The sequence below is a fragment of the Gavialis gangeticus genome, unplaced genomic scaffold, assembly GCF_001723915.1.
Source record: "Gavialis gangeticus isolate Ggan-Ray unplaced genomic scaffold, GavGan_comp1, whole genome shotgun sequence".
In the NCBI taxonomy this organism is placed as follows: domain Eukaryota; kingdom Metazoa; phylum Chordata; order Crocodylia; family Gavialidae; genus Gavialis; species Gavialis gangeticus.
The window spans coordinates 30,203,190-30,216,591 of NW_017729032.1; the positions used below are offsets into that span (position 1 = coordinate 30,203,190).

At 41.0% G+C, this 13,402-nt stretch overlaps 1 protein-coding gene across 1 annotated transcript in view; it reads left to right on the top strand.

The window, feature by feature from the left end:
- DYNC2H1 (dynein cytoplasmic 2 heavy chain 1) overlaps window positions 1-13,402 on the top strand; it is a 601,360-nt gene that overhangs the window by 580,931 nt on the left and 7,027 nt on the right. Inside the window, exon 88 of the mRNA XM_019524237.1 lies at window positions 7,057-7,173. Coding sequence (XP_019379782.1) covers window positions 7,057-7,173 — 117 coding nt within the window. The remainder of the gene's footprint in view (window positions 1-7,056; window positions 7,174-13,402) is intronic.

Sequence of the window (13,402 nt, forward strand, 5' to 3'; positions counted from 1 at the left end):
GGGGGGGGGGTTAATTAATTAATTTATTTATTTATGTGCTCTAACGAAAATTAAGTGATAGGTTTTGGAAACTTTTATAGAACCTAAGCTTGTTTGCTTCTATTAACATGTCCCTGAACGGTAATGTAGATAGCCAACATGGTGAACTTGCAGAAAGGGATTTTTTAAAGCTACTGAAATAGTCTGTATCAGTCCTGAATGCCAGAAGAGCCTGTGCTTGGGAGATGTGCCAGAGATGCCAAGCAGAGGACCAATACAAAAACCTATTCAGAACAAGGGAAGTCTGAGGCCAGGTACAGACATTACACTTTTATTGCTGCAAGTTATTCGAAACCAGTCTATGCCTGTAACAAAACAGACTTTCAGCACATAAAACTGGTCTATACCAATAACAGAACAGAAGTTTGCCACATGTAGACTGATTTAAAAATAGCAGAACCCAGTATAATCTTTGCTACCCCTGCCTCCTTCCTCCTGCTCCACCAAAGAACAAATGTGTGTTCTGTTCACTACTGATCTAAACTATGCTGCTTACAGAAAACCGTGTAACTTATTGATTCCACCTTGGGCTTTTTGAATGTCTATCCCTAGCTTAAGTGTGAAACCTAAATACAGCAGGGACAGTACTTAAAAGGAGAAGCTCCACCAGGGTTGTGACAAGATCAGAACTCCAATTATATTAATTATAACCAGACTTTGTAGAAAAACACAGAGATGTTCTTGTCTGTGAAATGCTCTTTGCTAATGATGCAGCAATTGTTAGTCATTCAGAAGGAGGACTGCAAAGTCTCATGCATCGCTTTTCCTGTGCTTGTGAAAATTTTTGTCTGACCATTAGCCTAAAGAAAACTTTACTCATGGATCAACGAGTTGACCACTTTTCTAAAGTAAGAATAAATGGTGAAAGCCTGGAAGTGATTGAAAAATTCACTTACTTGGATTCCATGGTCTCGCAGAATCTTGGCTTGGAAGCCCAAATTAATGCTTGCTTTGGAAACTTCAAAAGAGAGTTTGGAAAAACAGAGTGCTCACTCTGTTGACAAAGATGTCCATCTACAGTGCTCTCTATTGCACAACAGTAAAATGTGTACTCCTTATGCCAAGGAAGAAAGAAAACTGAACAGTTTCCATCTTTGATGTCTCTGCCATATGCCAGGCATAATATAGCATAACAAAATCTCCAACTTTGCTGTCCTGAAACAGACCAAGATATCTTGTGTATTCATGCTCCTGGACAGAGATGCCTTTGGTTAGGACATGTGAATCATATAAGCAGTGCCTGAATTCCCAAAGATATACTCTATGGTGAGCTGGACACTGGCACATCAACTTGGACAGCCCAAAGTCCGTTTTGTTGATCTCTTCAAGGAAAACCTTTGTGAGCTGTGCATTGATGGCCCCCACTAGGAATAAATCGTTTTAGACAGCTGCAAGTGGAAAGCCGCCATGAAGCAGGGCCTAGATCACTTTGAGATGGAGAGGGTCAATGATGAGAAGAGGCATCAGAGGTGGAAAGACAAGATGGTACTCAGCATGCCAGCGCAAGCTCAACCAAGCTTATATATCCAACTAGGCTGAATGGTCTGCTTGTCATGCAGCAGACACCTCACCCACTCAAGAAGCTGTGGTGGTACCCAATAACCAAAGGCGCAATCTCTGTGATCTCCCAAGACCAATGGATACCAATGACAATGATGACCAGATACTGGAGATCCTAAGAGTGAATATCAGAGTAACATCAGTTGATATATTTTTTTCTGAAAGAGGAGATCTCTGTCTTTTTGCTTGTACAAACAAACAATGCAAAACTCTGATATCTCTATACTCCATAGCACAGCACCAGTCATGGGTTGGAAAGCCCATATCAGTGTTAGTATGTAATAAAAAATAAAGCTCTTTCTGAAGTATTTTAACCTGGTGAAAGGCTAGAAAGTAAGTGTAGAAAGGAAAAAGTCCCTAATTGTTTTAAGTTGGATGGGAGGGGGAAATCAGTGAGGTTTTGTTGGTATTTTTTCAGTCTCATAGCACCTTGTAGGGAATAAAATGCTAATGCTTTGGTTGAGATGATGGCTAAAAAATGGTATTTAGAGGTTTGCTTTTGGGAATTGGCTTGTAAGTAAAGTAGATATTGTATAGAACAATGGTCCAGGGTGATGGCAAGGGTTAATTTATTTCTAAAAGCCTGTTTGTGGCAAAAGTCTTCTTCAAGGCCTGCTGTGTCTTACATAGGCAAGCAGCAAGCAGACACTCAGGCTGGGAAACCAAAGACATGTACCACGCTGTTCCATAACAGAGATAAAGGACTCTGCCACATTGGCTAGGTCACAGTGCCCAACTGCAATTCCTTGGGATTTCTGGTTTTGGGGGAACAGGCCAAATAACCAGAAATAACCAAATTAGGATGTGTGCACGTGATAGGTTTGTGAAACAAAGGAATATGCTGACAGGACAGAATGTGGATAATATGATGACCACAGGGAAACCAATCAACAATGCCCAAAGATGAAGAGTCATCAGAGGAGAAAGAATACAAAAGGAGGGATTTCAGAGCAGTAAAGGGTCCCTGAGAGGGGAACCCGAGGCCACCATGGATAGAGGGCACACCACCAGCCCATCTCACCCACTCCACTGGGGGCATGTGGGCCTCAGACTTTGACCTCCAGGCTCCTGACATCTGACATTCAAGAGAGAACCTCAGAGTGAAGCTTGCATACTGGCCAGATGTACCTTGACTCTGTGAACCCTGAGACTGGTAGATATAGCAATGTTTTCATTATTCTTATCTGTTATCACTGTGTATCAATATAATTTGCCTGTTATTAAATGGAGAGGTTATGATTGGTCTGAGGGTTTGGGTCTGCCAAGGTATCTGGGTCGTAAACCTAGTGCCAACAGAGATGACACCAGAAACTGAATATTTCTTCCTGCACATTAATTATTTTGGGGAACAGGCCCAAATTTGTTCTGCAGTTGTTGTTGGTACAGTTCTGTGCGGATGGAATATTTGTCTGCAGAAATGTAGATGTTGAAATTTTAATGCAGAGTGTGACGGGGGCCAGAGTGTGACGGAGTGTAACAAAAATTATGATGTTACGCAGGCAGGAGGCTGCCCATTTACTACCCCAACACCAGGGGTTGCTATCCACCACTCTAAACCTCCCGTACATGGTGGCCACGTACCACACATTCAGGTATTCTCTGTGCTGCAAAGTAGCAGCATGAGGGTGGGGGGAAAGGGTGAGATGAGGTTAGATCCTGAGAGATGAACAAAACCCATGCAAAAAAAAAGTGGGGCAGCACACGTGGGGACAACCTGCACCAGCCAAAACCGGTGCCTGGCCAGCCAGTGCCACACTCTACCGGCTGCCAGCCAGGTTCTGAGCAGCAAGATCGCCACTGCTGCAGCCCCAGGAGGCCCCCAGGACTCCAGGTAAGACTGCTGGGGAAACAAACATCACAAAATGTGCTGCTGCTTCTTGTCCCCAGGGAAACAAACATCCACACTCTTGTGGACATGGCCTCTATTTTGACCGAATGGGTTTTTCATCTGTCATTTAGTCCATTTTATTTTTTCCAGTTTTATAGACATTTTAGACACTAGACATTAGTGATGGAAGGGACCTCAAAAAATCATCAAGTCCAGCCCTCTGCCCCAGGGGCAGGAAGTCAGCTACGGTCAAAGGATGCCAGCAAGATAAGCATCCAAACGTTTCTTAAAAGAGTCCAGAATAGGTGCTTGTACCACCTCTGGAGGGAGTCTATTCCAGGCCTTGGGGGCTCAGACAGTAAAGAAGTTTTTCCTTATGTCCAGCCTAAAATGGTCTTGAAGAAGTCTGTGACCATTGGTCCTTGTCATCCCTTGATGCACTCTGGTAAACAGCCTTTTCCCCAGATCCTGATGCACACCCCTGATGTACTTATAGGCTGCCACCAGGTCACCCCTGAGCCTTCACTTTTCCAGGCTGAAGAGTCCCATGGCTCTCAGCCTCTCTTCATGAGCCTATGTTTTAGCCCTCTGATCATGCACATGGCTCTCCTCTGGACTCTCTCAAGCTTCTCCACATCCTTCTTGAATTGTGGAGCCCATAATTGGATGCAGTACTCCAGCTGCAGCCTCACCAAGGCTGAGTACAGCAGGAGGATGACATCCTGAGATTTACCTGAGAAGCATCTATGGATGTAAACCAGAGTTTTATTCACTTTACCAGTTACAACTTTGCATTGGTGGCTCATGTTCATCTTGTGGTCAGTCATGAGCCCCAAGTCTCTTTCAGCTGTGGTGCTAGCGAACGTAGCACTGCTGAGCCTATGAGCATGCTGCAGACTTTTCTTTCCTGAGGTGGATTGCATTTTTTGGTGTTGAACATCATCAGGTTTATATCTGCCCACTTTCTAAGCCTATCCAAGTCAGCCTGGATCAGCAGCCTGTCCTCAGGTGTGGACACTCTACCCCAAAGTTTAGTGTCATCAGCGAACTTGGCCAGTCCGCTTCTGACACCAGTGTCCACAGCGTTGATAAAGACGTTAAAAAGAAATGGTCCAAGGATGGAGCCTTGAGGGAAACCACTGGTCACTGAGCACCATAATGATTAACTTCTGTCAACTACTACTCTCCGGGTCTGACCTCGGAGCCAATTCCCCAGCCATCAGACTATGATGTAGCTGAGGCCACAGTTGGCCAATTTTTCCATGAGGAGATCATGGGATACCAGATCAAAGGCTTTTTTAGAGTCCAGATATATGATGTCAATCAATTCTCCCTTATCCAGGTGATGTGTCACTTGGTCATAGAAGAAGATGAAATTGGTCAGGTAAGACCTACCCGCAACAAACCTGTGCTGGCTGTCCCTCAAGATGTTGCCATCAACCAGCTTATCAAGAATGGTCTCTTTGTTAATTTTTTCCAGAATCTTACTGGGGATTGAGATCAGGCTGATTGGCCTGTAGTTCCCTGGATCTACTTTCCTCCCTTTCTTAAAGATGGGCACCACATTGGCCTTCTTCCAATCTTCAGGTACTTCACCTGAGTGCCACAAGTTTTTGAATGTTTTTGCCAAAGTTTGGGCTCTGACACCGGCCAGCTCCTTATGTATTTTGGGGTGTAATCTATTGGGACCAGTTGACTTGAAGGTGTCCAGCCTCACCAGGTGTTCCTTTATAAGGTCTACACCAATGCTGGGTATAAATTTGCCTTCACCCTGGCTGTTCCACATCATGCTAGGCACGGAAGTCCCTTTGAGCTGATGAAAAACCAACGTGAAGTACCCATTAAGTAGGGTAGCTTTTTCCTGGGTGTCAGTTATCAGTTGTCCCATTTAGTTTAGCAGGGGTCCAATGTTACCCTTGCTTTTCTTCTGACTCCCCACATATCTGAAAAAGACTTTTTACTGTCCTTGATACGTGTAGCCAGATGGAGTTCAATTGCAGCCTTGGCTTTCCTGGTTCACAACCTACAGGTACAGACCAGTCCAGAATACTCCTCCTTGGTGGTGATTCCAGTCTTCCATCCTTTATAAGCCTCTCTTTTTAGGTGTAGGAGGTCCACAAGTTCCCTGCTGAGCCAAGACGGTTGCTGTGCCCTTTTGCTACCCTTCCTCCAAAATGGGATGGACATCCCTTGTGCTGTCAGGATCACTCCCTTGAGGAGCAGCCACTCCTCTTGGATTCCTCTCCTTGACGAGTCAAGGCCCCTTAGGGCCTCAACAACAAGCCTCCTGAGCTAATCAAAATCAGCTTTCCTAAAGTTGAGGACTTCTGCATTGCTGAGTGACTTGCCAGTTTTGCAATGGATAGTAAAAGTGATTAGCTAGTAGTCAGTATCACCCAGCTTTTCTTCGATTCTTAGGTCGCTGACTAGATCATCTCCTTTGACCAGTACCAGGCCCAGCAATGCTTTACCTCTTGTTGGTCCATAGACTTGAGTCAGGTAGAGCTCATCCACACATGTGAAGAAACTTTGCAACCATTCAGATTTGGCTGAGTGCTCTTCCCATGAGATGTCCGGGTAGTTGAAGTCTCCCATGACAACTATGCGCTGAGAGAGTGCAGCCTCAGCCAATTCCTTGGCGAATTCCTACTCTAGCTTTTGTCCCGGGTTAGGAGGTCTGTAGTAGACTCCTAACATTGTGTCCCTTGTGGCACGTTCCCCACGTCACCCTCCCTAGGTGCCAATGTCAACTTGCAGGGACGTGTAGCTGTCATTGACATAGAGAGCTTCACCCCTACCCCTTTTATCTGTACAATCTGTAGGGATGATTTATAGCAGGTAAAGTACAACGCTCACAGTGGAGTTTTAGAGTCCAAGAGCATAGAATTGTGCAGGAAATATTTTAGGATAGTTTACTTACTGTTGTCATTAATTCACACAGCTTAACTTCCATACTTCAAAGGTTACAAGGGAAACAAATCCATATTTCAAAGGTTACAAGGGCTGATTTGACTCCCCTTTATTAAAACTGTGCTTTTAAATTGTTAGAAATAGAGTGGAATATAGACTATTTCCTGTGTTTTTTCCCTGATACCACTTTAGCCTAAATGCTATTTTACACTGATAATGTTTCTTTTGCTTCTTCTCCTCTATAATCTTCTATATATTATATTTCTTCCTGTAGAAAACATGCAGTAGCTTATTCCAGTCTTTGAAAGCTGATATCAAACTTCCAAGCAAGAAGTCACGCCTGTTCAGAGATGGTTTTGTCCTTCTTGACATTGTTAATAAATGTTTACTTGGTTGTTGCCACTATATTTCCATTAATTTCATGCCAGGGCACCTGCAGTTTCATAAATGATGACATTTTACAGGTATTTTTCTCTCATATTTTCAAAGAATGTGAATCCAAAACAAGGAAGTTCATTCTGAAGAATGAACTAGACCTTGTGTTTTAAATCGTGCTTCCTATTTTCACACATAACGTTATAATTAATTAGTTTTCTGTTATTTGGAGCTGCAGTCATAATACTGAGAACCCTCCATGCTTTGATTAAGACACATTATAATAATTATTAACATTTAAGGCTTTAATATATATTTAAAAATGTTATATATTTCCATGACAGATCAGTGGCCTGCAACTGGAAGGTTGCAGTTTTGATGGAAATCGGCTTTCAGAAAATCAGCATGACTCTCCCAGCGTGTCATCAGTGCTCCCTTGTTACATGGCCTGGATTGCGCAGGTACTATATTATTAAAGTCCCTAAACTTTAAGCCCAATAATTAGCCATTTTCCTTCTGTAATAACTTTCCAGAGTGTGTCTCTTCTTCTTTAATAATCATCAAATCATCATCTGGTTTCAATTTTAAAAAAGCTTTCTTTTTGTGTAGTACAAATGATTCATTGGCATTTTGTCAATTTCTGAACATTATAGTGCAGGTTTAGAGAGAGACATTAGAAACAAAAATGGTATTCTAAACCAAACTAATTATTTTCTTTTCTCTATTTTAAAGACATGAACTTAATGTTTAATAAAACTTATTAAAGAATTTGGGAATTCTTGGTTAAAGAAAATTTGAAGTCTGAACACCATGGGATGTAAAAACTGACATAAAGAACTTCTGTTTACACCTAATAAAATCAAATTCTAACATTTCTTGAAGTGCTTAAGGTTAAAGCAAAACAACTAATCCAAACAGGACAAATTGCAGCTCATGTGACTTTCTAATTGCAGTAATAATTACAGCAATAATCTTTGTTAAATACAGGAATCAGAAGCAGCAAAGTAATATACTTTACATGCAAATTTCTTATAAGTATGGGGTTGTATTACAGCATGGGTGTCAAATATACAGCCCATATACCATTGCATCCAGCGGTGGGCTACCAGAAGTGCACACCCTTGGCACCACACTGCTGCATACCTCTGGCACTGTAAATAGGCCAGGGCTCCACACCACCAGGCAGCCACATGGAGCCAGGTTTGGGTGGCAGTGCAGAACACTGGCCAGTTGGCAGTGCCAGGGGCATGCAGTAGCACAAAACTCTGGCTAGGTGGTGGCAGAAAGCTGGGGTGTACAGCTGCATGGAACCATATTCAGGTGGCAACATAGACCCAGGTAACTGCCACCCATAGCCTTGTCCATGTCCCACTGCTGCATGCCCCTTGCCTCCAGCTCCTCATTGCTGCACGAATGTGGCTCTGTGCAGTTGTATGCCTTTGGCTCCATGCTGTTGTCTGGCCAGAGCTCTGCACCGTGGCATGCCCGTGGGTCCTTACTGCCCAAACATGGCTCCCTTCAACCAAAGTCTCCCCCACTCCTCCCCTGATGTACAGTGTGGCCCAGTCCCAGGCCTGAGAGGGGTCCTTGCGGTCTGGATCCAGCCTGGGACCTGGAATAAGTTTGACACTTCTATCTTAGTATTATGCTTATCAGAACTATCAAAGTTTATATTTATATATCATATTCCTCCTTCTTATAGAACTCTTGATTTTTTTCTGTGTGTGTGTGTGTGTGTGTGTGTGTGTGTGTGTACACACACATACACACACACACAAAAGCAAGAGTTATATAAGGAGGAATGTGGTTTCTCTTCTTCTCCTCTTTTACACTAAACACAGCTAGATACATTATTGCCCATTGCTTTCTGTTACCTTATCACTCATCATGCAAACAAGATCCCATACAGCAGACATGATTGGGAAGCAGAGGACTGCTATGTGACAGCTTAGTGAACTCTGCATTATTGGAACAGTTGCCTGGCTGCCATTGTTTAATAAGTTTAATAATCAGGAATGTGTTGAGAACCCTATATTTACACTTCATCATTCAGTTTTAATTGATTTTAGCTTGCTGTTACCAAGAGGTAACAACACTTCTAGCTGCATATCTGGAAGCAGACTTTAAGCAAGGAGCTTTGCTGCTGAAACACATTAGCTGCAACTGTACTAGACATTTTTCTTAAAACTTCCCATTTACTCATGGTATTAATGGGGACTGAGGTAGCGCAGGTGCTAAGGTGGAAAGTTGACAGCCCAAGTTCAAGGCCATAGCAGAAGTGCTTTTGGCATTGTCCATCAAATTCTAACAAATCTGTGAATTTTGCTAATCACCTTGTCGGGCGGGGGAGGGGAGGGAATGGAAGAAAATTGATATTAATAGCAAAACCAGTAATATAGGCTGATTGCCAAGTTAAGACCTAGCCTGAGAACACAGCAGTTGAAATACTATCAGGTCTACAGTAGCGCTTTCACCATTACTATCATCGATGAAACGTTGACAGTTGAATGGTTATAAAAAATAGGTTACTGTAGACATGATTATTGAAACAGGAAAACATTGAATCTTACACTGATGCTTCAGTGCATCTAAGTATGTATCATACATACTTAACATTAAGATTGTAAGACCATCTATACTTAGCAGAGCACTTAAACATGTTAAAGATAAGCATGTTCTTAAGTGTTTAGCTGAATCACAGCCTGCATTCTGTGTAGAGATAACATCCAGTTGTTATAGGCAATAGATTTGCCTAGAGACATATGCTGATGAGACCATTCAGTAACCATTGAATTTAGCTCCTCAGTGTGCCTAGCTTCGCAGCTGGGTAGCAACTGAAAATGACTACGTAGGCAGAAATAATAATGAAACAAACCAACAATGTAAACCAAAGGGATGCCTGGATCGTTTTCTGCAATAATACCATAGAAAATACCTGATGGATAACAACTATGAATCTTTTATTTTCTATATAGTTCTCAGACTGTGCACTTAACTGAAATTCCTAAGCGCTTTCTCTCACATGGTCTCAGACTCGCTGTTATGTTGCCATAATCATGGACCTTTAAGTTGGTGCCTAGGACTTGCCTACCCCATGTTATACTATCAACTCTGGGTGTATTACAGTGTTGGGAATCTAAAGGAACATACTGTAATTGATACCCTACTGTCCAGAGATAACAGTCTCCTGACTTAGCCAGTGTTCCTGGAGTTCAGGTCTTCCCCAACTTTATATGAAAAAGAAAAGAAAGCAGCATGGATATAATGCTTCTCAGAGCAAGCGAGGGTTTTCTTTTTTTTTTATTTTTTTGACTATTAATATAAATTACATTAGCACAACTATTGTAGTAGACTAATTCAGCACATGAAGTTTCTATAGCTTGTTTTTCTGAGAAGGAAGTAATGTAGGGGAAGAACTATGGTACTATATATATTGAATGACAAGAAACTGATGTTAATATAATATACAAAAAGAAGGATGTTTTGGAAATAATAAATTAAGCCATTTTGCACATCCTGTGTATTTTGCCACACAAAATGCTGCATTCAAGTCAAAGTTGTGAAGTCCAATACTCAAAAATTAAGATCCTAATATAATCGAGGTTACTTGTGCAACTTAAACTTGGCTTCGTGTTTATCTAGCATGCACAGTGCTTAATTACGTGATCAAATACTGTTTTTGTCATTGGATCCATGCCTCACTTAGTGAACAGGTAGAGAGCATTCACTGAATATGTCTATTCAATACTTTTTATCAGCATCAATCAGTGTGAGGCTCCATGTCTTATTTAATACTTGGCATCCACTGAATTTTAATTTTCTTGTAGTCTTTTCACAACATAAGAAGTTCCACAGTGGGTCAGACCAAGGGTCTATCTAGCCCAGTATCCTGTCTCTGACTGTTCAGATGCTTTAGAGGAAGAATATAAGAAATAGTGCAGGTGCAGAGTGACTCAGTTTTCTGTCTCCTTCCAACTACCAGCAGTTGTCAATCCTGAGTTTGGTATATATCCCTAACAGTTGGGTTTAATAGACCCTAATGGACCTATTTCAATCTGTATAATCCTTTTTTGAACGCAGTTACAATACTGGCCTTCCCAATATCCTGTGGCAATCATGAGTTGATTATATATTGTATTAAAAAAAATACTTCTTTTTGTTTGTTTTAAACCTGCCACCTGATCATTTCATTGGGTCTCTTCTTGTATGAAAAGAGACATAGTGAATAATAATTTTATATTCATTTTCCATAAGTTTCATGATTTTATAGACTTCAGGAAGAGGATAGACAATACAGTGGCTGATCAGGCAGGAAGCAGAAAGCAGAACAGCAAAGTGGGCAGGACTAATAGCAGCCAAGCAGGCACGGGGCTTGGGGGAAGGAACAAAAAGCAGAGCAGCTGATCAGGCTGCGGAAGGTGTGGAGAACTGGAGTGGCACTCAGGAAGGTGTGGAGCTAATTTGTGACATGTCTTAAAAACGTTGACCCCCACTGTAGTACACAATCCTAATGTCCAAGAAAAATAGTTTTTAATAATAATTTTCAGATTAAAAGAAGTAATCCAAAATCCACATTTTCCCATGATCAAAGTGAAACACCACTATATATGTATCTATATATAAGAGGTGTTTCATTGTAACCACAGGAAAATGTGGATTTTGGGTTACTTTTTTAAATCCAAAAATTGGGGGTGCGGGAGGGGGTTATCAGAGAAAACCAGGTTCCCTGGTGTTCACATTATTAAAGACTATGTAATGCATCAACAATAGAAGTTAAATTAATGTTGAATCATTTAAACTGCTGAACAGCAGAGTGGTATAGTTATTAGGAAAGTTAAGACAGCTGTGGAGTGAAGTCTTAGACCAATAAACACAGTTTTCATGTGTCATATCTGCAATTTCCTATATTCAAGTTCTTGTAACACATACAATACTGTGGTAGCTTCCCAGTGCATACCATCATTCAGTTTATGTGCCACTTCTTTACTGTTCTAATGAGTCATATTTTCTGTCTTCCTTCATTATGCAGTTGCTATGATGCTTGAGCCTGAGCAGCAAGGCATGCTGGTAGACTTCTCAAAATAAGGAGCTATTGCCTATGAATGGCAAACATCTCCAAATTGGTTCAGAGACCTTATTTTGAGAGTGTCTTTGTTGAGATTGCAGCTTCCCGAGTTGGCAGAGCTTGGGAACACAGCAGAGGTGACCCAGCTAGTCTCAGGAAGTGTAAAGGGAAGTTCATATCAAGCTTGTACAGTCACTGGCAGCCAGCCAAAGCATAGCATTAACATTTTCTTTAAAAGGAAGCCAGTCTTTTTCAGCCACTGAAAGCATCATGAGCACAGCTAGATATTCTGCATGCAGTATGCCCTATTAAGCAGCTATGTAGTGATGGAAAAGAGAAAGGCATGGGGCAAAAAAGACATTATTTACAAAAGAGAAAAGTTAGAGTGTTATATTTATAACACAAACTTAGGAAGACTTGAAGTTCCAGCCTAATTGAAGTCAACGGCAAAATTTACATTGACTTCAATAGCTTAAGGATTTCAACTGGTGTTGAAAAGGTGGGGGGAGCTGATTTACAACAATAAAAGTACCATTACCAACACCCTTCAAACATAGCATAAGACAAAGGATACAAAACAGTCATTGTTTTTGTATCTCCTCCTTTCCTGTTTTGAGGTATTTATCTGTTTGCTAAACAATGGAGTGTCACTAACACATGCATCTCTGATTTGTACTATAAAAATCTTGGATTTTGTTCCAGGTCCCTATATAGACAAGTTACATGTTTTATTATTTGGTTCACTATGTTCTTTGGCATTTCTCTGTGAACATAAAATGAGATTTTAAATGATGTAGGGATTATAATTCTATTACTGCATAGTGCTAGAATAGTATCAGATACTGAATTCAGTTAAACCAATCAGTAAGGCTGTTGTTTAAATGCTAGAATAACTGCTGCAAAAAATCTAAGAGCTAGTTTGAGCTTCTATACCCAGTTTTATTGTCCTACACAGCTGTCAGTTACCTTGCAACTGGCAGTGCCTAGGAGAAACTTGTGCCTCACAGTTCTTCTCAGTTCCCATATTGTTCTGGGAGTGCAAAGGGTATTTTGCTCTTCAGAGGACATGTTTTGCTCATCAGGATGGAAAAGAAAAAGACAAAATCATAGCTCAAACTATCCCCTACCCACATGTCCCTCCATAGCAATCATTTACAATACAATTGTAATCTATGTGTTAAGTAACATTGCTAATAATGTAAAACATCAGTGTAAGTTCATGCATAACTATATCATATCAGCAATAACAGTCCAAATGTCCAAACCTGAGGCTTAAGTGTAACCCATAAAATTGCTATTTAGATACCTACATGGGAAATAGTACAGCCAAACAACACCTGCTGCAAATCAAATCAAAATTACTCCAAGGATGTTTGATTTTGTTTCGTCTGGTTTTGTTTTGTTTTGTTTTTTAAAGGCAGCATTGTATTGTATAAAGACTAATAAAGCCATAAACCCAGTTAAATTTTAACTAATAGTCAATAATTTTAAATATGGTTGCAAATTTCACATTGTTGTAACAAGTGTTTGCATTTTGCTTTTGATATTTTCTATATTACATTGAAGATTACCTTTGATTTCAGTGTTCAACTATGTTACGATGAAAAAGTAGGGAAGGGAGAGTA